At 38.3% G+C, this 27968-nt stretch overlaps 1 protein-coding gene across 1 annotated transcript in view; it reads left to right on the plus strand.

Moving 5' to 3' along the window:
* The first annotated feature begins 2061 nt into the window (after positions 1–2061).
* Positions 2062–27968, plus strand: part of LOC121374558 (otoferlin-like) — a 91704-nt gene continuing 65797 nt past the window's right edge. The window contains exon 1 of the mRNA XM_041501664.1: positions 2062–2174. Coding sequence (XP_041357598.1) covers positions 2096–2174 — 79 coding nt within the window. The 5' untranslated portion in view covers positions 2062–2095. The remainder of the gene's footprint in view (positions 2175–27968) is intronic.

Below are 27968 nucleotides of genomic sequence, written 5' to 3' on the forward strand. Positions count from 1 at the left end.
GGAAATTGTTTTGACCTGGAGATGGATTGATTGGAAATTGTTTTGACCTGGAGATGGACTGACTGGAAATTGTTTTGACCTTGAGTTGGATTGACTGGAAATTGTTTTGACCTGGAGATGGATTGATTGGAAATTGTTTTGACCTGGAGATGGATTGACTGAAAAAACATTGACCTGAAGATGGTTTGACTGGAAATGGTTCTGACTTGGAACTGGTCTGATTTAAGATTGTTTTGACATGGAACTGCATGGTTTGACTGGAGATGGGTTTGACTGGAGATAGTTTGAGATGGTGTTAAGCTCGATATTGTTTTGACCTAGATATGGTTTTACTGGATGTTGCTTTGACCTGAAGTTGCATGGTTTGACTGGAAATGTTTTTGACCTGAATTAAGCTGTACCACTTCTTTAATTAATTGGCATGTGATAGCTCCAGTGATAAATGTGACTGAAATGCTAAAATCTTAAATTCCAATAAAAATCACTGCCTTGAGTGTCCAAGGTAATAAATTGTGTGTATCAAGGAATCTAGAGTAGTATACAAAAGTAATCACATTTTTTTATTAGAAAGTTATCTTTAAAAATATTGCCTCTACCCACCCACCCCTATATAATTAATTTTGGAACAGCCCTGACAGTTACACCATTCAAAGCATGGTCAGTAAGGGGAGAGGAGTATGGATAACTATTTAGTGTGGCTGTGCTACTCTCAGTTTTACTCTTTTGAAAACTCTAATGCTGTGGCATGTGCTGTCCTGTCTGAAAAATGTTACATAAAAGATCTATTGTTATCCAGTGGCAGCAGTGAGTTTTTTCTCTCACTTTCTAGGTGAAATGTTGAAATAAGCACATGTTAGACATCAGACTGCCGTTCCATAGTTTAAAATATACGGAGGTGTTATTAAACAAACATTCCTTTCTTTTCTCTGTCTCCTGATCCAGAAAGTCATCATTATTCAAAAGACTTTAACATATTATTCTGACTTGGATTTAGCAACTCTGACACAATTAAGGGATTGGGTGACACAATGGGTTTTCCTTGTCCAACCACTGACCACAACTGGCATATTAAAGGTCATTGTATGTGCTATCCTAGGAATGCTGGCTTATCATTATGAGTAGCCTATGTGGAGACAGCAGGATTCCTTTCTCTTTCTCTTGAACAAAATTATTGTTGTCTGGTTTTGAGGGAATTCCGGTTTACAGAGGGTCGGTTTTGAGAGGTTTCACTGTAGTAACTTTATTGCTGTTTCTCTGTAGTAAATTGCATTCCTTTTCCTCATACTCCTGCTCCACCCCACCTCAAACTGTGGATCTGCCCCTTAGTGATGCACAAACCAAAAATGGCCATTTGTTTTAAAAAGCTGCTGTTATACTCTTTTTTTTGGGGGGGTGGGGGGGTTCTGGGAGACTGTTTTCTCGCTTACACACTCACACCATCTCCAACTCTGGATTTGGCCTTTGTGCTTAATAAGCCTTTATGAGCCTTTGTTATGCTGATAATCCTCTTGTTAGCAAACCTGTTCCGTTTCACCTTCCATTTGTCTTTCTGTCATTCCTTTCTTCTTTCTTTTTTTCTTTCTATTTTCCCCCTGTTGTCACATCAAGACATTGTGACAAGTTTTCACAAATATGTAGTAACAGAAAACAATGGCATGCCATAAAGACACTGAAGTGATTTCTAAAACAAATTAAAATGTACTGTCTGTTAACAATGGTACGAAACCACACACACGGCTCCCTCTTTAAAGGGTCCTCAAGGGATATTTCATAATGCTTTTGTACTGGTAAAAGAACAAAAATCAATAGCCTTGTTCATTGAGTGAATATATAGGAAGCAAAACTTGCACCGTGCATGTAGATACGTGCCTGGTAGGCCGAACACAAGGGGCCATTAATAATGTAATAATTATCATCATCTATCTGCCTGTTGTATGAGCCGCTGTGTTGTGTGGGTATGTGTTATATGTGTTTGTGTATGTGTGTGTCATGTTTGTCTTCATGGAGCTGCCCACACACAAGTCACACACAGACTGAGTGGTAGTCACAAGGCTGCTGGCTTCAGGCTCAGTGTAAGCTAGCAAGTGCTGGCAAAATGGCTTTAATACTCAACCTCAAATATGTGGAACATTTACGTGGAAAGACAGAACGATTGGCAAAAGTTTCTTTTAGGGGTGAGTACAAAAGTGATATAGACTCATGTGCATGTTGTTGGGTCAGTGTGTTTTGGTTAGAAGTTGATACATTGATTGGGGTTGTTTTTACAGTAACATGTATATATGTATTGGTATTTTGTTAATGGTGTTGGAGATGAATTGATAGAGAAAGGTGTATATGGTGTAAATTGTAACTGTTTAATTATCTTTTGGGAAAGACTTGCAAATATGTCAGCCTGCTAATACTATCACTAACCCAAAGCCTGAATATATTGAATGCTGGAACGATCACAAGTCTTGCCATCTTTGGTTCATAAACTTTATTGCAGACTCTGCAGGGATATAATAAATTAAAAATTTGTAAAATGTTACTTCACTGTTTGACACTGGGAAAGTTGAAAGGACTTTCCTTTGGCACTGTCACTAAACCTAACCCTAGCTCTATTTATAAGTATTTATAATGTTCTTTATACATGACAGTGCCAAAGGAAAGTCGTACCGGAAAGTTTGTTGTCATGTTGTATCCGTCTCAAAACTCAACTGTTCCTATTATGATATTTTAAAACAATGTCATGATGAGTACCAGCAGGTATAATGTATATGAAATTATAATTTTTTTTATTTTAAGAATTGTCATTGTTCTGTAAGTGTCAAAAGTATTGGCAATTTTCCTGAACATTTTTTAATTTTAAGAATTGTCATTGTTTTGTAACTGTCAAATGTATTGGCAATTTGCTGTAGATTACATAATGAATTAAAAGCAGTTTTGGGTGTGTAGACTGTAACTTTTGGAATATTTTATTTTAATTATTTATTTTAATTTTTATAAGAATGTTCATTGTTTTACAAGTGTTAAATGTACTGGTATTTTGTTATTGGTAATGGATGATGAACTGACAGTCTTTGGGGTGTGAAGACTGCAAGTTTTTGTTTTTCAGTTTTAAGAAATGTCATTGTTTTGTAAATGTTAAATGTCTGGCAGTTTGTTTTTATTTGTAATGTATGGTGAATGAATAGAGAGGTTTTGGGTGTGTTGTTATGCAGGTTTAATTTGACGTTATTGGTGGTTCAGTCACACACGCTATAATACTGCGTGGTGCTGTGAAATGTCAAGCCACATAATTGCACATACTATGGCAGGACTTTACATTCTTATAAGCTCAGTGTACTGAATTGTGGCTAATGTTTGTGTACAGTCAAACCCAGGGCTGTACCATGATCAAAATAATTAGGGAGGGGAGTAATAATATGCAAGGACTTTCCTTTGGCACTGTCACGAACCCTAACCCTAACCCTAACTCTATTGATGATAAGTATTTATAATGTTCTTTATACGTAACAGTGCCAAAGGAAAGTCCTACCAATAATATGATATAGGGTCTTCTCCCGCTAGTCAAATGAGGGTACTTATAAACTAAAAGGGAACTTTCAGGATTTTGTTGTTGTGGAGTTAGGTTTTTTTTGGTGGGGGTGGCAACTATCTCTTGCCACTACCCACCCTACCCACTTTTAAAACAAATTTCATTTTCAGTTCATTTTCAAACCATTTGCATTTGTTTCTATTGTATGTCCCAACTCTGTAATCATTGAGTTTAATATAGTGTCTTTCCATAGCTTGTTTTAGCATAGTGCGGTACCACGCCTCAATAGTCTAGCGCCATCTTGCCTTAATCAGCGCCATGCTGTCCTGAGATTAAACAAGCCTTTTTCAATAATTAATTCTAATATTGCCTTTATAAAACACTCAGAAATTGTATTATTAATTAATAACATATGCCAGTTATATATTTTGCCATTCATTTATTAAAGCAAGCACATCAATTACATTTATTTTTATTTCATTTAAAAAAAACATTTTTGTCTTTAATAAAAAGAAAGTGCCCTGAAAATGGTTAAAATTGACCCAAAAGTGTTTAGTTTACGACACCTTGCCAAGTGTCTAGGAACAACACTGTAATAGCATCATAGTAGTGAAAGTGCCCTGAAAATGGTTAAAATTGGCCCAAAAGTGTTTAGTTTACAACACCTTGCCAAGTGTCTAGGAACAACACTGTAATAGCATCATAGTAGTGAAAGTGCCCTGAAAATGGTTAAAATTGGCCCAAAAGTGTTTAGTTTACGACACCTTGCCAAGTGTCTAGGAACAACACTGTAATAGCATCATAGTAGTGAAAGTGCCCTGAAAATGGTTAAAATTGGCCCAAAAGTGTTTAGTTTACGACACCTTGCCAAGTGTCTAGGAACAACACTGTAATAGCATCATAGTAGTGATGGGCACTGTGAAAACATTTACTGAATGCTACTGACCATAATCTAAGGTTGGCATCCATTCCAGTTAGCTATTTGCTGATATCTGTCATTGAATATCAATTGTTGATGTTCATAATTAAAGCATGTTTTTGTTCCATCAATTCATGTATTCATAATTTCATCATTTCATTCATCTATAAATCATCCATAAATCTATGTCCATCTATCTGTTATTCATTTATCCATCTTTAGTCCAGCTCAGCCTAGTCTATTCATCCATCCATCCATCCATCCATCCATCCATCCATCCATCCATACATACATACATACGTACATACATATGTACATACATACATCCTTCCTTCCATCCATTCATTCATCCATTCATCCATCCATCCATCCATCCATCAACTTACTCATCCATCCATCCATTCATCTACCCACCCATCCATCCATTCATCTACCCACCCATCCATCCATCTATCCATCCATCCATCCATCCATCCATCCATCATCCACAGTCATCCATCCATCCATCCATCTTTCCATCCATCCATCCATCCATCCATCCATCCATCCATCCATTCATTCATCCACCCACTCACCCACTCACCCATTCATTCATTCATTCATTCATCCATCCATCCATCCATCCATCCATCCATCCATCCATCCACCCACTCATCCATTCACCCATCCATCCATCCATCCATCTATCCATGGTCTTTCTTGCACTCAGGTTTCTTGTGATTGTATTTATCAGACTGCTACATTAATAATCCTGCCACTACAGTGTATATATATCCTGCACTTGTAAGCTCTTTGCCAGCAATCCCTTATTCTATGTTTAATAAGAATTAAATGTGTGTTCGTTAATCTGGACCACAGTAATTAACATGGCTTGTGCACAAGGATACTTATAGGAGTTGGGCTAATTAGCACCACCAAGCTGGAGGGCCTGCTATTCTTCCAGCATTTTGATTGTCTTGTGGCGGGCACACAGAGAAGACATTTCTTATTATTGTTAGAATTATTATATAGGACTACTGCTGATCTCTTCATAACCCAAATAATTAAAACTATAATATACTACTCAAAAGAATTTAAGGGTCAAAAATTTATAACCAAATAAGTTTCAGAGTGTATTAGATTGATGATGTAAACTACACCAAAAATTTAATTTATTGTTCCATATTTACAAAAAAACACAAATAAACGTCACTGTATACAAGAAAGTCACATGACATGCTGTCAAAGTTGAAGGTTGTCAAACATGGATTTTACACATTAGAACATTCGTTTAATACTGTGTGAATCCACCCCTGGCGCGAATACACTCGACACATCGTTGCCTCATGCTGTTGATCAGACGTCTGAAGAACTCTTGGGGAATGGCCTGCCACTCTGCCATAAGAAGTTGACCCAGATCATGAAGGTTGGCCGGAGGGGCATGGTTATCCTGAACTCTCCTGCCTAATTCGTCCCAGGCATGCTCTATTGGGGCCAAGTCAGGCGAATATGCTGGCCAATCCATCCTGGCGATACCTTGTCTGAGAAAGTCCGTTACCACCCTGGCGCGGTGGGGTCTGGCATTGTCATCCTGCAGAACTGCCCCGCCGCCAATCTGCTGAAGGCCTGGGAGAACCAACGGCTGGATAATCTCATTCAGATAGCGGATTCCATTCAGATTGCCATCCACCACATAGAGGGGGGTCCTGTGGTGGATAGAGATGCCCCCCCACACCATGACGCTGCTACCACCGAACCCGTGACGTTGTCTAACGTTAACGTCAGCGAAGCGCTCCCCAGGACGTCTGTAGACACAAACCCGACCGTCGTTGAACTGGAGACTAAACCTGGACTCATCAGTGAACATCACTCGACCCCACTGAACACGTTGCCACCGCAGATGAAGTGTGCACCAGTGACGTCTGGCCGTTCTGTGACGTGGTAGGAGTGGTGGTCGAACAGCCTGGCGACGGCAGCGTAGATTATTGGCTCTCAGACGATTGCGTATGGTTTGATCAGACACTCGAGTTCCAGTCGCAGTCCGCAGATTGTCACGTAATCGGCGTGCAGTGGTTGTGTGTTGATGTAGAGCCATATTGGTGATGTAGCGGTCCTCTCTATTTGTAGTGCTTCGGGGTCTTCCCGAACGTGGACGATTTCGAACAGAATTCGTTGCTTGGTACCGTTGCCACAGTCGGCCAACGACACTCTGACTGACACCAAGTCTCAGAGCAACATTTCTTTGCGTATTGCCATCCTGAAGCCAAGCAATAGCCCTTCCTCGATCTTCGATAGTCAGTTGAAGTCGTACCATTGTCGAATTTGGAGTGTGCACCGTACACGAACGCAAGCTCCAATTATACGGAAATTCAGCATTGGGAACATGGAATACACGTGAAAAGCATGCAAATGAAGCGCTTTGTGAAAAAGCAAGTTATGGGCACTTAGCAGACCTTTCGCTTTCGCCCTAATTTACGTGCAAATGTAAGCATGTTTTTGCCATTAGAACTAGTCGACAGTGTCAATGACAGTGGATTTTAATTCATTTATGGGTTGCTTAGACCCACTTTCGTCAAAATGGAACAATACCATGCGTGACATTATGGTCTAGCTAATATAATTGACATTCAGAAAATAATGTCGAAAATATCGTCTGACCCTTAAATTCTTTTGAGTAGTGTGCATAAAGGCAAGCAACGAGAATGCCCACATACACATCCCTTCCGAGTGTCCACCAACGAAAGGTGGAGTGCACCTACCTAAGCCATTATAGCTTACCTATCTCCAACAAGGGTTACCAACGTAGAGATAAATGTGTCCAGCCACCACCAATCTGCCACAGGACTCGTCTATACGAGGACACCCCACTCACTAACAACAATGTACCGAGCTTACATGCAGTTTAGTAGCCATAAAAAAACATTGGTGGTCCCCTTGAAAAAGCTTGTAAAGCATCTTGCAAGGTATTTAAAAATATATCATTCCCTGTGTTTGACAAATGAACCCCATCTGCTCTGAAGAGTCCCTGATCCTCAATCACTATCTCATGTTTTATCCCGAATCCCCCATTTTCGCAAACCCACTTTAACTCATAACGAATTTGCTTCCGCTCCTCGCCACATGATTTGGGCAAGCATAGAAGACCGCATGACTGTAACCTCCGGAAGAATACGTTTAAGCTCCCCCAAATCCTGAAATATCATTTCCCCCAACTCCTTGCCCGAACATTGGACCAGATCATTTGAGCCCAAATGTATAAGTATTATGTCCAGTGTGGAATACCTTTTAAGCTTTTGCTTTAGGTAAGGCAGTAGGTTAGACCACCTCTGGTCCTGTACTCCAAACCATTTCACTCGACAATTCACCAATCCAAGATCAGAACCAATTGGGCAACCAACAGCTCTTCGGTATGCCCAGTAGATTATGGATGATCCCACCAACCAGATATCTGAAAAAACTCACACATGTAATAACAGATTCAAATCAACCATGGTATTCGTATATACCGAAGGTATGCGTTTGAGCTCCATCGACCCCACAATTTAATCTCATCTGTGCTGACTCCCTGCATAGCTGCTGTAGTTGCAGCTACAATCCTGAAAAAATGTGCTTGAAAACATTTGCTATCCACCTGTAAAAAACTTAAACATTTGGTTAAGATTCTTGATAACTGTGATCGTGTAACAACTTTGCCATTGAAATGAATGAATAAGTAAATACTGCCCCTAGAACAAATTTTCTAATAAGCTTGCATTAACTGCACCGGGCATATCAAAGAATTTTGAATTTCTGATAGTCGTAAAGTAGTGCCTACACCTAACTGGTCAGTATTGGATTGTCTAATCGTTATTTCCATCATGTTTTGATGCATGGAAATATCAGACAGAAAAAGAGGCCTGTTATTATCGGCCTGTGTTGTGAAGACAATTTCCCCAACCCGTAAAAATGCAAAAAAAACGCCATGGAAAATATGGCTTCAAACATTAAGGTCTCATAATTTGAGGAACAGACTGCATGTAAAGCACGAGGTAGCTTCACCAAAATCGCCCAGGTGATAGGTGCTCTAGTATTGACTCTGTGAACAGTTTCTCAAACCTTGTAACATTTTCCGCACAATGAAATGTGTCCAAAATGAGCTCCAAACATTTAAACGTGGAAACCAATTCGGCCTAGAGGGTAATTGAACAATTAGTCTAAAATCATGTGGGTACAAGTGAGTAAAGGTTTTACACGTGCGTATATACCACGAAGGTTTCACGCATGCCTGTCACGGGCTTAATCTCTGACTTTCGCCAGTGACTAAGTCCGGGCCAGGAGGAGGGGGGAGGGGTACGTTTGAGGTGGGCGGAATTTGGAATAAAAAATTTAGTGGTCGGTCAAAGACCTAAGTCCTAAAATCCTAACGACATTCTACACTTCTACACATGTCCGGACTAAGAATTTAAAACCAAAAGTTTTTGACTGCACGGCCTAAAAGGTTTTAAGGTGATTTGAGCAATTGATCGGGCACCAAAGTAAAGTGCGTTGGACTAGAGGCAGGAGATGTTGGCGTCATAGCAAAGTACGCACTACAGCACCGTAGTCGGGGCCACAGACCACCCGGATCATCTTGTGGATGTTCTTGTTGTCCAACTTGGCCGGAAGTATGACTTGGCAGTAGGTCTTGTCCCTCTGGTGCGTCACGACTACGGTGTCATGAGTTCCAAACATCTTGTTGTGGAGTTCGTATTTGCTGCCGTCCTCCAGGGATCTCCAGTCTGTGTTGAGGTGGCTGCCTCGTAGCTGCGTCGGGTCAGTCGTGTCCCCCTGCATGTACTGGTGAAGTTGTTTATTCAGTCCGTTCACAGCGACGGTCCATTCGGACTCTTCAGGGGGAGCGACTACCGGGGCTGGTCTCTCGGCCTTGGCTGGCTGGTCGGTCAGTGACGTTGCCTTCCTTTTTTCTCCAACGGTGATCGATCGGGCCGATGGCGAGGCGACTGGCTGTACCGGAGATACCGGCCAGTTCTTCCTGGGCCATGTGACGGTCGGTGATGGAGGGTCGTTGGGCGTCTCACACACCGCAGTGTTGAGCTCGTCCAGTTCGGTGGCCGACGGTTCCCTTGGGGCTGGTCGCGTCGTCTCAGGTTGGACTGGGGGCGGCGTCGCAGAAGGGACCACCACTGGCGGTTGAGCTGCCAGTTTAGATCCCCCCCATGCCGCTCCTGGTGCAGGTTTCCTCTTCCTCCACTTCCGATTCCTTGTTGGTGAGATCGCGTCCCCGTACACCAAGGTCACGGAAGCCCGTGACCCGGTGTGCGTGACGCGATACTCACTCAGCTTTCCAAAACTGGCGAGCAGTCCGTCCAGGTGGGGGGGTAAGTCAAGAGCACAGCTAACCACGTCTACTCTCATCGTGAGTTGAGTTGAAAGTCCCTGTGGGTACGAGATTAATTATAACAAACAGGTCTCACTCCACTCTTTGGTTTTTTCAAGACAAAGGAATTTATGGCTCGGTAATTAGCATTCACCAAAATATATTTACTGTTAGAATTATTATATAGGACTACTGCTGATCAGAGGTGTTAGTTTATTTCTGTGTACTTTTTCCACAGACAGGACAGCACACACCCAGCTCTTAATAACTAATCATAATGAACAGGATATAACCAGCCTATAATCATCGAGGTTAATCTTTTGACTCATCTCAGTGTGCTAAAGTGGGTGCATCAGTGTGCAGGCTTGTGACAGTGTGTGTGCAGGTTTGTGACAATGTGTGGGCAGGTTTGTGACAATGTGTGGGCAGGTTTGTGACAATGTGTGTGCAGGTTTGTGACAATGTGTGTGCAGGTTTGTGACAATGTGTGGGCAGGTTTGTGACAATCAGTGGGCAGGTTTGTGACAATGTGTGTGCAGGTTTGTGACAATGTGTGTGCAGGTTTGTGACAATCAGTGTGCAGGTTTGTGACAATGTGTGTGCAGGTTTGTGACAATGTGTGTGCAGGTTTGTGACAATCAGTGGGCAGGTTTGTGACAATGTGTGTGCAGGTTTGTGACAATGTGTGGGCAGGTTTTTGATAATGTGTGTGTGTCTGTGTGTCTGTGCATGTGTGTGTGTTTATGTGTGTGTGTATTTGTGTGTGTCTGTGTGTCTGTGCATGTGTGTGTGTTTATGTGTGTGTGTGTGTGTGTGTGTGTGTCTGTGCATGTGTGTGTGTTTATGTGTGTGTGTATTTGTGTGTGTACGTGCATGTGTGTCTATCTGTGTGTGCATGTGTGTCTCTGTCTGTGTGTGCATGTGTGTGTTTATGTGTGTGTGTGTTTATGTATGTGTGTGTGTTTATGTGTGTGTTTATGTGTGTGTGTGTGTGTTTATATATGTGTGTGTGTTTATGTGTGTTTATGTGTGTGTGTGTGTGTGTGTGTGTTTATGTGTGTGTTTATGTGTGTGTGTGTGTTTATGTATGTGTGTGTGTTTATGTGTGTGTTTATGTATGTGTGTTTATGTGTGTGTTTATGTGTGTGTGTGTGTGTGTGTTTGTGTGTGTGTGTGTGTGTGTGTTTATGTATGTATGTGTGTTTTGTGTGTGTGTGTGTGTGTGTGTGTGTTTATGTATGTGTGTGTGTTTATGTGTGTGTGTTTATGTGTGTGTGTGTGTGTGTGTTTATGTGTGTGTTTATGTGTGTGTGTGTGTGTGTTTATGTATGTGTGTGTGTTTATGTGTGTGTGTGTGTGTGTGTGTGTGTTTATGTATGTGTGTGTGTTTATGTGTGTGTGTGTGTGTGTGTTTATGTATGTGTGTGTTTTATGTGTGTGTGTGTGTGTGTGTGTGTTTATGTGTGTGTTTCTGTCTGTGTGTGTGTGTTTATGTATGTGTGTGTGTTTATGTATGTGTGTGTGTTTATGTGTGTGTGTGTGTGTGTTTCTGTCTGTGTGAGGGAATGGGACGTAGCCCAGTGGTAAAGCACTTGCTTGATACACATTCTCGGCCTGGGATCTCTCCCCATTGGTAGGCTCAATGGGCAATTTCTCGTTCCAGCCAATGTGCTACGACTAGTATATCAAAGGGCATGGTATGTGCTACTCTGTCTTCGGATGGTGTGTATAAAAAATCCCTTACTACTACTGGAAAAATGTATCGGGTTTTCTCTCTAAGACTATATGTAAAAATTACCAAATGTTTGACATCCATTAGCCAATGAGTAACAAATCAATGTGCTCTAGTGGTGTCATTAAACAAAACAAACTTTAACTATCTGTGTGTGTCTCTGTATGCATGTGCATGTTTGATGTTCACATACATCATGTAACTTAAACTATTTTTATAGTTCATAGTTAGCAAGGAAGGAAATGTTTTATTTAATGACGCACTCAATACATTTTATTTACGGTTATATGGCGTTGGACATATGGCTAAGGACCACACAAATATTGAGAGAGGAAACCTGCTGTTGCCACTTCATGGGCTACTCTTTTCGATTAGCAGCAAGGGATCTTTTATAATGCACTATCCCACAGACAGGATAGTACATACCACGTCCTTTGTAACACCAGTTATGGAGCATTGGCTGGAATGAGAAATAGCCCAATGGGTCCACCAATGGGGATCGATCCTAGACTGACCACACATCAAGCGAACGCTTTACCACTGGGCTACGTCTCACTCCTTCATAGTTATCTCTATATCATATAGAGAGACTGGCAGGGTCACTGGTCAATTGTGATTACCTATTCAAGTGACAGGTTTTCTTTTCTGTCAACCTTGCTTACTATTCTTTAGACTGATGCTGAAGCAAAACAGTCCATTGGAGTATTTGTGTCCAGTACGTGTCAAGGTTTTATCATCCCCATTTGACCGGTATTTCTTTTCTGCTAGACTGGACTTTTCCCCTGATTGGCTAAACTACTAGAATTACCTTTTCTAGTCTGTTCTGGTAGACTGGTTTTCAGCCTGTTATTATTATACTGATGGAGTGTTTTTACGTAAAATGGGTTGCTAGGTTGTATTTGAAAATGTTGTTTACGGTGTATAAATCTTTGGGTAAAGCTTCAGTTGGTCTGAAAAACATTTGAAACTGATGAATGATAGTATTACTGACATATGTAATATACATCTACATTAATTTAAATATTTAGTTTTCATGCAATTGTTTGTTTTGTGTGTGTGTGATTATTGTGTGTGTGCATTTTTTTTTTTTTTTTTTTTGTTGTTGTAAATTATGCTAATGTCACAACAACATGTTATATAAATGGCAATACCATGATGTGTATTATTAAATTATATATTTTAAATCTTTAAAATACAATGTGTGTCTGTGTAAGCTGGATTCTTGTCAGATTAAACATTTTTCTGGAAAAAAATGTGATATATAATGAGTACCAAAAGAAATGCAAATATAATTTTCAGTTGTATAACACTGAATTGAGTTTTTCCACAAGGGATTAACACATTCTGTGATTCAGGACAATTACAAGCCGATATTCCATTTATCTTTTCACAAAACTGAGCTTTTTAAATCAAATAAACTATTCTGTTGTTTTTTTGGTTTTTTAACAACACCACTAGATGTCAAACATTTTGGTAATTTTGACTCTTAGTCATCGGAGGAAACCCGTTACCTTTTTCCTAATGCAACAAGGGATCTTTTATATTCACTTTCCCACAGACAGGAAAACACATACCACGGCCTTTGTCCAGTTGTGGTGCACTGGTTGGAATGAGAAAACCCACAATCACAATGGATGCACCGACTAAGCTAAATCCTGCCCTCATAAACTATTGTAATTAAAAACTAACTGAAACCCTGATTTACAAAAAATACAATAATATGTTGTATTAAAATACAGTCACATGTTGTTATTTGCTGAACCAAAGAGTTTGCAATATCTGTGTCTCGAAATAAGTACAGCTTTTTTTAGTGACCATTTTGCCATGGGACCACTTTTCAATAATAATGTGTGAGTGTATATAAAGAAGTAATTTCTAAAACTTTCTAAAACATGTTATACACCCATTTCCAGATTTTGGAGATAGCAATGAAGGTATACTGATGGTGGGGTGGGATGTAGCTCAGTGGTACAGCGCTTGGCTGATGCATAATCGATCTAGGATCGATTCCCATCGGTGGGCCCATTGGGCTATTTCTCGTTCCAGCCAGTGCCCCACAACTGGTGTAACAAAGGCTGTGGTATGTACTATCTTGTCTGTGGGATGGTGCATATAAAAGATCCCTTGCTGCTAATTGAAAAGAGTAGCCCATGAAGTGGCGACAGTGGGTTTCCTCTCTCAATATCTGTGTGGTCCTTAACCATAAGTCTGACACCATATAACCATAAATAAAATGTGTTGAGTGCGTCGTTAAATAAAACAGTTCCTTCCTTCTATGCCCATTGAACAGGATCTTAAAACTGGGCTTCGTACGTGTGTTACATGATATAATGATATAAATAGATACATTGTATTTTTTTCATTCACTCTTAAAATGTTTTTATGTCATTAAAAATGCAGCATGTATTTGTGTAATCTGAAACCATGTGGGAATAAAAAAAAAAATCAGTTCGAAAAAACAAAAAACAAACAACAAGCTGTACTTGGAAATCTATTGATTTCACATTTCAAAAGGCCACAGCTATTTCATTATACTAAAAGGATAAGGTTTACCATGCTTATATATCCAGTTTTCAAAGAGCTACACACCGGTCAATTTCAGCAGCTACCTCAAGTCTTGGTTGAACTACACACCGGTCAAAGTTCAGGCAGATTATTGATATATTTATACACCTCTAGCTCTACAATAACATCTCATCTTGTTTATTGTTGTTTTGGGGGAGATAACTCGAGACTTGGAGAGACAAGGACTGGGATGTGGAGGTGGACAGCTAACTCAAGTCTTGGTTGAACTACACACCGGTCAAAGTTCAGGCAGATTATTGATATATTTATACACCTCTAGCTTTACAATAACATCTCATCTTGTTTATTGTTGTTTTGGGGGAGATAACTCGAGACTTGGAGAGACAAGGACTGGGATGTGGAGGTGGACAGCTAACTCAAGTCTTGGTTGAACTACACACCGGTCAAAGTTCAGGCAGATTATTGATATATTTATACACCTCTAGCTTTACAATAACATCTCATCTTGTTTATTGTTGTTTTGGGGGAGATAACTCGAGACTTGGAGAGACAAGGACTGGGATGTGGAGGTGGACAGCTAACTCAAGTCTTGGTTGAACTACACACCGGTCAAAGTTCAGGTGGATTATTTATATATTTATACACCTCTAGCTCTACAATAACATCTCATCTTGCTTATTGTTGTTTTGGGGGAGATAACTCGAGTCTTGGCTGAACTACGAGGAGGGACGTAATCCTGTGGTAAGGTGCTCGCTCGATGCACGGTCGATGTGGGATCGATCCCTGTCGGTGGGCTCATTGGGTTATTTCTCATTCCAGCCAGTGCACCACGACTGGTATATCAAAGGCCATGGTATGTACTACCCTGGCTGTGGGATGGTGCATATAAAAGAACCCTTGCTGCTAATCAAAAAGAGTAGCCCATGAAGTGGCAACAGCGGGTTTCCTCTTTCAATATCTGTGTGGTCCTTAACCATATATCTGACGCCATATAACCATAAATAAAATGTGTTGCGTGCGCCGTTAAACAAAACATTTCTATCTTTTTCTTTCTGTTGTTTATTGTTGTTTTGGGAGAACTAACTTTAGCCTTGGTTGAACCAAAAACCGGTCATAGTTCAGGTGGATTATTAATATATTTACACACCTCTAGCATGAAAATAACATCTCATCTTGTTTATTGTTGTTTTGGGGAAGCTAACTCGCTGCCTCTAATTAACTCGTATTGATTAATGGTTTATTGTCTGTCACTGATGAACATGTAGCTAATTGTGGCCATGAAAGCATAAATGTGCCGATGTATTCATGAATAAAATATAATGCATCACATCCTAGCGAAGAGTGTTCCATCGTCGTCATCATCATGTATTGGCGAGACAGACCTCATATCGGTTGATTGTCTGGCTCCGCCAGGTCTTGGCTCTGTGCTGGAACGGACAGAACGTCCATCACCAGCAGTGTAAAAGGTTGTGGGAGAGATCACTGTCAGAAGATCCAGTGACATACATATTTCCTTCCATCGGGAGTGCCACGTGATGCTCAATTAGTTTCTCGGCTTTTGAAGCAAAATATTTTGGCTCAGTCTTGAAGGGCTTTTTGCTTCTTTTGCTTGGTTGATCCTTTGGGACTTTCTCATTTCATTCAGTTTTTCACTGGATGTCAATTTGTTTTTCCCCTATTTCTATGAACGGGGTGTTTGTTTATTGACTTATCAGTAGTTTTTTAATGTCTAACATATGGTTATTTTTAAATGGTTTGTTTTGTGGTGGTGGTTATGTGACTTAGTCATGAAAAAAAGAGTTGGTTTTGTTTAACAACACAACTAGAACACATTGATTTATTAATCATTGGCTACGGGATGTGAAACATTTGGTAATTTTGACATATAGTCTTAAAGAGGAAACTCACTATATTTTTCTATTAGTAGCGAGGGATCTTTTATATGCACCATCCCACAGACAAGATACGTACATGTAGCACATACCATCATCTTTGATATACCGGTACCAGTCGTGGTGCACTGGTTGTAACAAGAAACAGCTGAAATTAGACATAAAGTATTTTCATATATACAGTATATAATAATGTGGAACATGATAGCTTAAAACTGATTTACCATTCCAACCTGTGTAAAGACTGGAATATGTTATGGTATGGCTGAAGTCAAATGTTCCTTTTATATATATATATATTTATACAGTGAAACTCCTCTAAACCAGACACCCTTAGAACCAAGTAAAAAGTCTGGTCTTAAGAGGTTTAGAGAGGTTCTCTTCTGTACAGATATTTAAAAAGGGACCATGAACAATGTCCGGTTTTGAGGGGATTCCGGTTTATTGAGGGTCCGGTTTTGAGAGGTTTGACTGTATATCTTAAGCTCATACAACAGCCAACTTGAACCGGTAGTCATCTTTTTTTAATATTATTGCTTATATCTGTCGGTAATCTGTTAGTTCTGTACCAGATTAAATATGGCCGCATCTTAGCATTACTGCTACTATTTATTAAATCAGTGCTGGTAACTAACTACCCCAGGGCAAGAATCGTTGGCCACATTCTAACCATGACTGTCATTATTAAATCATCCTTCTCTTGATTTGTGTGTTGATCTTTAGTTAATTGCCTTTCCCCAAGAAAAACACTACAGAAGCCTGCAGGTTTCTTGAGAGATAAGATGTTTTTCAGGCCCATGGAGAAGCCAAAAGACAGATTATGATATGTAAGACATAGCCACCGAGCACATAATCACATTCCCACAGGATATTACAGATCATGATACACATGTTGACACTCAAGTAAGTGTTTGTCAATTGTACCAAAATATACAACTATAACTCTGGGCTTCACAACGAAGAGGCTGAATAGCCTGGAGGGTTCCATCAGAACCGTGGGTTGAAAAGACATGCCTTTCTGAATCTGAACACTACTTCCTGGAGGTCATCTTTGATTTTGTCCACTAAGCTAGAAATATCCTGTTAGTTCTTGCCTTGACCTTTTCTCAGTGGGTCTCATAGTATTTTTAAAGCTGGCTCTAATGGTATTGATGACTTCCTCCAACTTTTAAAAGTATGGTAGCCTGCAGTGCTTTTTGTGGTTACTAGGTCACATCTTAAATAGATGCGCTTGAAGTGCAAGATGTTGTAGGATGATTAGACCTAATTAATTTGTTTTTTAAGGAAGGAAGGAAATGTTTTATTTAACGACACACTCAACACATTTTACTTTACGGTTATATGGCATCAAACATATGGTTAAGGACCACACAGATATTGAGAGAGGAAACCCGCTGTCGCCACTTCATGGGCTACTCTTTTCGATTACAAGAAGGGGTCTGGAACGAGAAATAACCCAATGGGCCCACCAACAGGGATCGATCCCAGACTGACCACGCATCATCCGAGTGTTGTACCACTGAGCTATGTCCTGCACCCTAATTTGTTCAGTGCCAGTCACTGAATATCTCCTGTGTGGCTGTGAATCTGTTAGTGCAGGTAAAAGTATCCCACTGTGACTAGTCTATCAAATGCTGTGGCTGTAAATACACATCAAAAAATCATTTGTTATTCCTTTAAACATGTACCGGCCTTGGTGGCATCATGGTTAGGCCATCGGTCTACAGGCTGGTAGGTACTGGGTTCGGATCCCAGTCGCGGCATGGGATTTTTAATCCAGATACCGACTCCAAACCCTGAGTGAGTGCTCTGCAAGGCTCAATGGGTAGGTGTAAACCATTTGCACCGACCAGTGATCCATAACTGGTTCAACAAAGGCCATGGTTTGTGCTATGAGCCTATCCTGCCTGTGGGAAGCGCAAATAAAAGATCCCTTGCTGCTAATCGGAAAAAGTAGCCCATGTAGTGGCGACAGCAGGTTTCCTCTCAAAACTCCTCTCTGTCTCTCTCTCTCTCTCTCTCTCTCTCTCTCTCTCTCTCTCTCTCTCTCTCTCACCAAAGTATTTTGTCAATTATAAATAATATAAATAAGACATAAAAAAGCCATAGTGATTCATGAGTGCATGACATCACAGCTGTACTATTCTAATGAGCTCTGTCCGGTACTAGTTTATATTTATTAAACTATTATGGGAGTGGCAGTCCTCTTTTGGCAGTGCAAGAGGGGTCAAATCTCACTTTGGGAGTGGCTGTCCTCCTCTAGGCAAGGTGCTACCACTATTTTGTTAAATGTCCATTGGAATCTGCATTTCAGTTCTAATCGTGTATTACAGTTTTGTCTTCAGATTTAAGATGTGCTGACTTGTATAGTTGTTTCCTTTCCTTAAAGCTACAGTAGCAGTAGTATGAAACATTCCTTTCTATTTTGTAAGTGGACAGCATTTACTTAAAGCTACAGTAGCAGTAGTATGAAACATTCCTTTCTATTTTGTAAGTGGACAGCATTTACTTAAAGCTACAGTAGCAGTAGTATTATACATTCCTTTCTATTTTGTAAGTGGACAGCATTTCCTTAAAGCTACAGTAGCAGTAGTATTAAACATTCCTTTCTATTTTGTAAGTGGACAGCATTTCCTTAAGGTTGCACTATACCAATTAATTTCCGGCTGGGTCGAAGTTCGAGGTGTACCGAACTTTTGATAGAGAAGTTAACACCACAAGTCCTGTGATTGGTTATAAATGTGAGTGTGTTGGTTGTAAAAAAAATTAGTTTCATCTGGGCTAAAAATGTATGCAATTTTATTTGATGTAGTACCACCGTGTCAAGTAGCCTTGTGCTTGGAACATGTATGGGGTACCTGTAAAAAAAAGTACTAAAATTTTGTGCGAAACTAGGGGTGTTGCAGAAACATCTGGTTATACCGAAAATGAGCCATGAAAGGTACCATTTTCTGCAGTTAATACTTTGAGGTAGGGGTTTGTAGTACTGATATTTATGGGTCACAGTTTGGTTGATATATTGCATATAGTGTTTTTAAACACAAACGTTAACATGGTCGCCTATGGGATTTGAATTGGTATAGTCCAACCTATAGCACATATTCAGTGAATAATAAAAAAAAAAGATTATGATTTTTGTGATTTAATTAAATTAAACTACACTATTTGATTAATTAGCCGTCACTCGGCCATGCAAGTTCACAATGACCTTGACCTTGACAATAATTACTGTACATAGCTCTGAATGGAGTTTGAACAAAAATTAGCACTGAGGAAAAGTTGGTTTTGGCCTATAATTCATACTATACAGATTTGAATGTTCTTATTTACATGGTGTTTGACTTGCCATATACAACTGCTCTTAAATATGTTAATATATCTAGGCAGTCTGAACTTAGATTTTAATAGCAATTTATTTTTATATTAAAAATAACATGTGCCAATATTGGGATAATGTCTTTAACTTCTATAAACATAGTTAATGTTTCATGTGTGTACTTCTGATAGCTTAACTTTTTAAAGACCTTGATTTTTATTGTCCTTTTGGCATATTTATAGGGTGCTAAGTCATATTTTAGACAAATTTGTAGTTTTAGGGGAAACATTTTTTTACTTTGAAGAATTTTTTTACCAAAGCCATAATTAAAAAATTTTGTCACTATTGTGCCTTCTGTTCTCATTTATACATAACAATAAGCTTGTTAAACATATCTTTAGGTCTCCAGATCAAAATCTTTTTTTAAAATAATCACTTAGTTTGCTCCCATGAAGTGTATTTTAAGTGTATACTAGATTTGGAACCAATTTTTTCCAGATTTGATTATCTACCTTGGTGTAATTTGATGATTTATTTTATTGTTAATGCTGTATTATCCAATGTTAATAGCTAAATGATATGCTGGATTACAGATTGTAGGAATACATCCAAATATACATATTGTATTGATCTGGATTAGAAAATAATGCAATAAAATAGATGTTCGGGTAATTATGTCACTTAAAAACAGGTTTTTTTAGTAATGAATCAAAAATAAATATGCGAAAGCTGCATGATAATTCCAGATATCACAAATTTTTAAAAACCTCCAACTGCAGTAGGGTATACATAAAATATAGTCAGGAATATTGGTGGCTGCCAATGGTTTTGATGGTCCAATTTGAAAATCTGCATAGCTGATGGATTTGAAATTCCCGCACATGGTAACTTGAAGATGCCCCCACTCAGTATACAGGATTTTCTTCCAACAGTGATGTGCAGGACATTAAGTCATTACTTCATACAGATGCAGTCATGTTGGTTTTTCCTTCCTCAGACATTGTATTTTTTTAATACTGATATTTCTTTGATGTGCCTATTGAGGTCTTCATAATCTAGGGGTCAGTCAAGTACATGTGTTTCAATGGAATAAGTTTAAGGAGTTGAGGTACTCTGAATAGCCATGCTGTCTCTACATATATAGCTGAGCACACACACACATCTGACAATAAATATCTTCAGGAGTATTATTTTTAAAAAAATTATTTTTTCAAATATGACATATTGCATTTGTACAAAACTGTACAAAATACATGTGTTTTGTGAGGTGTACATTAAATTAGGTTTGCACTGTAGAAACAACAGTTTCAGTGAGGTTGTCAGTTTATGTCAGAAGACACCAGATCCTGGTTGTCATAAAAACACATGATTCACCACCTTTTGAAACATGTATGTTATCAGTATAGGTTGCACTATACCAATTAATTTCCGGCTGGGTCGAAGTTCGAGGTGTACCGAACTTTTGATACAGAAGTTAACACCACAAGTCCTGTGATTGGTTATAAATGTGAGTGTGTTGGTTGTAAAAAAAATTAGTTTCATCTGGGCTAAAAATGTATGCAATTTTATTTGATGTAGTACCACCGTGTCAAGTAGCCTTGTGCTTGGAACATGTATGGGGTACCTGTAAAAAAAAGTACTAAAATTTTGTGCGAAACTAGGGGTGTTGCAGAAACATCTGGTTATACCGAAAATGAGCCATGAAAGGTACCATTTTCTGCAGTTAATACTTTGAGGTAGGGGTTGTAGTACTGATATTTATGGGTCACAGTTTGGTTGATATATTGCATATAGTGTTTTTAAACACAAACGTTAACATGGTCGCCTATGGGATTTGAATTGGTATAGTCCAACCTTAAAGCTACAGTAGCAGTAGTATTAAACATTCCTTTCTATTTTGTAAGTGGACAGCATTTACTTTCTGTTTGTTTGTTTGTTTGTTTACAACATAACTGTTAACCTATCAACTACAGCAAATGAAAATGAACTGACATACAATTCTTTCAGCTTGTCTGATGTAGTATGCAAATTGTTCTGCTGTGTGGAAGTGTGGGCTAAGATTATCCTGACATTAACAATTCTAATTCAATTCCTTAGGTAGCGTAGGCTGTGATTTAGTACTTGAGGATCTTTGAAAATGCTGATAATCAGTGGGACCAGGTAGTCATTAGACGTGTGGGAGAGACAGTTTTGACTAATGACAATGATATCTACTATTCTCTCTTCCTTCTGTAACAGTTAAGGGCAGTTCCAGAATTTATCACATGATGTGGGGGAGGCAATATATATATATTTATTATATAACATTTAGTGAAATCTTAAAATATCAGTTAAATAAAAGTGTTATCAGTCACTCAGTGATGATAACACATTTTAGAGTGAAAATTTCACTATTTCACTCTAAAATATGTCATCGTCACTGTAGAAAGTGCTATCTTCACTGTAAGAAAGCCGGAACTACTTTGCTGCTGGCATTTTAAAAATAAGACCGGCGTCGTGGTAGGCCATCGGTCTACAGGCTGGTAGGTACTGGGTTCGTATCCCAGTCGAGGCATGGGGTTTTTAATCCAGAGACCGACTCCAAACCTTGAGTGAGTGCTCCGCAAGGCTCAGTGGGTAGGTGTAAAACCACTTGCACCGACCAGTGATCCATAACTGGTTCAACAAAGGCCATGGTTTGTGCTATCCTGCCTGTTGGAAGCACAAATAAAAGATCCCTTGCTGCTAATCGGAAGAGTAGCCCATGTAGTGGTGACAGCGGGTTTCCTCTCAAAATCTGTGTGGTCCTTAACCATATATCTGACGCCATATAACCGTAAATAAAAATGTGTTGAGTGCGTCGTTAAATAAAACATTTGTTTCTTTCTTTCTTTTAACAATAAAGGTAAATTGCCAAAAGTTATATAATAAATAGAAAATTTCATGTTTTTTGTCAAATATGATTTATATCTCATCTCGTGAAGATTGCAATCATATCACACTCATCGCACAAACGCAACTCGTGAGATATAAATCATATTTGACAAAAAACATGAAATACCCTCTATCTATATATGTATATATATTGAAACCTGTCTAAACCAGATCATGCTTGGACCCTAATATTTATCTGATTTAAACAGGATGCTGTGTTTAGGGGGTCGCATTTTAGAAGTTAGAAAATTTGGGACCGTTAAACTTGGCCGTTTTTCACAGGATTTTGGTTTGTTCAGAGTCCAATTTAGACAGGTTTCACTGATTATATGTGTGTATGTATATATATGTATATATATATATATATATATATATAGATATATATATATTTGATAACTTTGCAAATAATTTGAAATTAGATGCAAATTGGATGTAAATTAATCAGGTTATGGCACTAAATTTCTTGACATATAAGCGACTGCACTATGGTAACACTCCACAATTGACATCTGCATAAAAAAAACATTTTAATAGCAACTTTACATTGAAAGCTGTCCAGCATTGTGAAAAAAATATTGTGCACTGGTTTGTTTTGTATTGTTCTTGTTGTTGGGTTTGTTGGGGGTTGGGTTTGTTCTTGTTTTCTAAGCCATTTATGCATAATGAAATGCATGTGACAGATCCAAATAATAAAATAATAATTATGGTTGATGAAGGTCTCAGAAATATTTGGCATGGTTCCTTCAGATAACAAATCGATCAGAACAACTTTGACAGTTGAGAGTTCTACCAAATCAAGAGTACAATTAAGATGCCTCCCAACCCCCACATGTCATCAATTCTGCAAGAGCACTATGTTCTGGAATACCCCTGGCTGTTATGCCCTTTTTAACAGCCTTTCATATAGATTGCAGGATTCTGTGTCAGTGTGTCGTCTGTCAATTGATGGCAATGGTCGTGTTCCTGATCTCAAAGCCATTGTTTGTGCCGACAGGTTAGCTGGCAGCCCATTGATGAAGTCTGTATACCACCCAGTGCACTGTGATTAAGAATTATAGATCGCCAGGCTATATGGCACTGTATTATGTCAAAAGTGAATTGCTCCAGTTAACATGTCGGTGAGAAATTGTCATCAGTATAATATTACGATACTATATTGTATAATAACATGTAACTTGCTGGTATAGTCGTGATGACATTGTGTTGAATTATATAAACCTGATGTACCTGATGTGTTTAATTATAAACCTGCTAGGTGTATATTCCAGCACCAACTCCAAATATATTAATTTTTTCACTAATTTCCATTTTCAAAATTCTGCCCATTTTCAACTTTAACCCCTCACCCATCCCTTCTGTCCTGGACCCAGTCACTGGCAAAGTCGGAAATTGTGCCCGAGAGAGACGTACTTGAAGCTTAATTGGATATAGGCACATTAATATGTTATCCAATCCAATCCAATCTAAATTAGAAAGAAAAGAAAGGAATATTTGTTTAAGAGCACAACACCTCAGAACATTTTAAACTATAGAACTGTTATTGGAGTAGAGGATTCTATGATTCTGAGGTGTTCACCTTTCTAAGTAGTCATTTTTCACCATTGTATATATACAGGGAAAACTCTCTAAACTGGATACCCAAGTAAAAAGTCCTGTTTTAGGGATATCCAGTTTAGGGAGGTTATGTTCTGTACTAAAATATAAAGGCGACCATGGTTTGAGGGAATTCTTGTTTACAGAGGGTCCAGTTTAGAGGAGTTTCATTCTATATATTTGTATATACTTGTATTGATATATAAGCAAATATGCTATAGTGATGCCCGAAAATTACTAATTTATTCATAGTCATCCAATAATATTTTCTTATAGATAAATAAAAGTGGTCCCATGACTTCATTAATTTGCATCTACTTTGCAAAGTTATCAAATTCTGAAAGTTTATGATCTGAAACATATCACATTGTGTCATATTATTGGATACATTACCTATTATATAATAAATTATACATGATTAGAGGCTATTTTGCATTTGGGTACATGAGAAAACAAGGTGTATGTTGAGGACATTAAAATGGAACAATTTTGATTATGATACTATTAGAGGGTTCGTTTGAACACTTCGATGTCATAGGCATGTTATGGCTCTCTTTTTTTTGGACATACATTTATAGTGAGAGAAAACCTGTTATTGTCAACCACGTCATTTCTACTTGAAAGCAAGGTATCTTTTATATGATAGGTATGTGACTGTGAATAAATGCCAATTTTCTTGCCTGCAGCAAGTATGAAATGTTTGACATCAATAGCTGATGATGAATAAATCAGTGTGTTCTAGTGGTGTCATTAAACAAAATAAACTTTAACTTTGTATTCATACTTGTGCAAGCATGTGTGTCTCGTGTTCAAAGTATATACATGTATGTTGGTTCCAGCTCATTGGTTGCTTAAACAACTTACTTTTGGGTTTTTTGTTGTTGTTGGGATTTAAATGTTTTTTAGATGGGGTGGGGGGTAGTGTATTTATATGTATGTTGGGTATTTTTCAATACAGCAGAAAATGGTTTTTGCTAATCAAATCATTGTCTTAATTTGAGTAAATCCAGACCATGCAATCGCTAGATACAACACCACCATCTAAAAGTATCTTGCTGCTAATGGAAAGAAAAACAGAAAGAAATGTTTTATTTAACGACGCACTCAACACATTTTATTTACGGTTATATGGAATCAGACATATGGTTAAGGACCACACAGATTTTGAGAGGAAACCCGCTGTCACCACTACATGGGCTACTCTTTCCGATTAGCAGCAAGGTATCTTTTATTTGCGCTTCCCACAGGCAGGATAGCACAAACCATGGCCTTTGTTGAACCAGTTATGGATCACTGGTCAGTGCAAGTGGTTTACACCTACCCATTGAGCCTTGCGGAGCACTCACTCAGGTTTTGGAGTCAGTATCTGGATTAAAAATCTCATGCCTCGACTGGGATCCAAACCCAGTACCTACCAGCCTGTAGACCGATGGCCTAACCATGACACCACCGAGGCCGGTTTGCTGCTAAGGGAAATATATTGCAGGTTTTCTCTGAAGACTACATGTTGGAATTACATATATCAATGTTTGACAACCATCCATGTTTCTGTGATAACCAACTTACAAGATTTCTATTGCATTTAGTCTTCTGTTTTACTTAAAACTATCATGACATTAATCATTCATATTTTTGTGATCCAAATCATTTCAGCTTTAAAGGTTAAAGAATACAATATAGGTTAAGCCCCACGTATTAGAAATAAAACAATGAAACTGAGTTATAATTTATACAAATCAATGAAAACCATACATTCTACAGACAGACACCATTAAAATATTAATTCTGCTGACTTGATATTGAAGTTCATTATTGATATATAATTACAAACTCTATTCTGATTGGACGGCGTCGAGGAAAAATTGAATGTTATCCTTCGATAAACCTCACAAAATGATGTCATTAAGCCAGCTGGGATGTCATTACATAAAACAGGTCATGGAAAAGATGCTAGAAGCTGATTTATCTGTATTTTAACTAAATATGGTGTGTCCTGGCACTTGTACATACATTTTAGAACAGGGTGGAGGGATAAACTCTGGCTAGTGAAAACCTCAGAAAAAGACGTCATTATGTAAAACAGATCATGGGAAGAACATTAGAAACTGAAGTTATATGTATTTTTAACTAAATAAGTTGTACTGTTTGTAATTATAACAATTGTTTGTCATTTTGTTGTGAATTTATCGATGTATAACAGTAACAAATTTAGTATAAAATCACTTCACTACACTACACGATTTTAAAAACTATTATATATTAATCCCTGACTATAGACTCTGATATTGTTGAATGTTAAATGTTAAGTACATACAGACATTGCAGAAGATTCTTATTATTTATAGTAAAGTTCAAACTAGATTGTGCATGCTTTCATAATTAGCCATTAAGTTTGGGGGGGGGGGTTTCTTGTCCCAACCAGTGCCCTATGACTGGTATATCAACGGTCATGGTATGTGCTGTTCTAAATTTGAGAAAGTGCATATAAAAGATCCCTTGCTGCTAAATTGAAAAATGTACTAGTTTGCTCTGAAGACATTGTGTCAGAATTGACAAACGATTGACATCCAGTAGCTGTTGATTAATTAATGTGCTCAGTGGTGTCATTAAATAAAACTAACTTTTGTGCACCTCAAGAATTTCCAGGTCTTTAAAAGCATTAATGTAGCCATTGACAAAAATACAATTTCTATAATTGTATAGACATTTGTATAAAAATGTGTGAGACTCGTATTACTGCATGAGCAAGAGCAAGGGGAATAATACAATTAGCAAATTTGTGTCGTAACGTAATGCACAGCACTCTAGTTCAGGCAATCAATGCTATAGTTTATCTGCTGTTTGTATAACACCCCCCACCCCCACCCCATTACAATATTCATGCCATTGGTGAATGGCAGAGTTACATAATTTACAAGCAAACTGGCTATTTGTAACCCCCATTTGATTAATTCATTTCAACTTATTTTCATGCTTATAAAAAGCGATATTCACATTTTCATGGATATAGTACCCATTAGTGCCAATTTTTCTATTGTCTATCAGTTAAAGTATCACTCTAGAATGAATCTAATTGCCTCTCGGTAGGTTATGCTTGACATTTTATTTTAACTTATTTCCATGCTTATATTCAATTAAGTTTCATGCACGCTATCATGGGCACACACCTTAGCTATCTGGGCTGTCTGTCCAGGACAGTGGGTCAGTTGTTAATTGTTAGTGGTTAGTGAGAGAGAAGAGGGTGTAGTGGTGTTACACGTACCCATTGAGTTGTTAAAACTCGCTCTGGGTGGGAGCCAGTACTGGGCTGTAAACCCTGTACCTTCCAGCCTTAGTTTGATGGCTTAACTACAATGCCACTGAGGCCAGTCCCCTTTTGAAATATTCATACTGCAGATAATTCTAATAGCTAATGGTAAAGATTATAAGTTACATACTAGTAATTTACAAGGTAACTGGCAGTTTGAAGTTTACTATTGATATATACTGATGGAAAGAAATAAAGGAACACATAAACGAACAATGACAGCAAACAGAACCTTCACCCATAGTATCAGGAAGATAACTGTGTTCCTTACATTCAATTCACATTACAGACAGTCCGTCCCATATGACATCTTTGTATTGTTATACAGACATATATTTTATCTGCTATGAGACACACTGCCAGTCATCTGTCTTTAAAGAATTTATCTGTGACACTTTGTCAGATTCTGTCCCATTATTCACCAATCGGTAACAAGATTACAGTTTTAGTTCTGATTGGATGACATTGACTATAAAATATTCCAAATGGTTACAATGGTATTGCAACAGTTGATTTTTTTGCATAAGCTTGGCATTTGTCTTGCTGTTTATAATCATGCTCCAACTGAATATTGTTTAAACAGCTTCTGCATTGCAAAATTAATTGTTTGATTAAAATTGAAGCATTTAATGCATGTTGTTTTGATACTGAGATGCATGTTTGGGTGTTTTTTTTGGATAGTAACAGTTTAATACTACATTAAAAACTTGTTTTTTAATTGTCAATTGATACTTCATTTTCAGTTGCTTAACTTTTTGTGAGGAGTATATTTATGATGCTTAGCAAAGTCAAAATATATTAATGTGCCTTTATCCAATTAAGGTTCAAGCACATCCACCCTGGGCATAACTGTTGACTTTGCCAGTTGTCCAGGCGGAATTTGCTGTAGAAATTTAGTAACTTTCAAAAATGACCATG

Source organism: Gigantopelta aegis, chromosome 6, assembly GCF_016097555.1.
Source record: "Gigantopelta aegis isolate Gae_Host chromosome 6, Gae_host_genome, whole genome shotgun sequence".
NCBI lineage: Eukaryota > Metazoa > Mollusca > Gastropoda > Neomphalida > Peltospiridae > Gigantopelta > Gigantopelta aegis.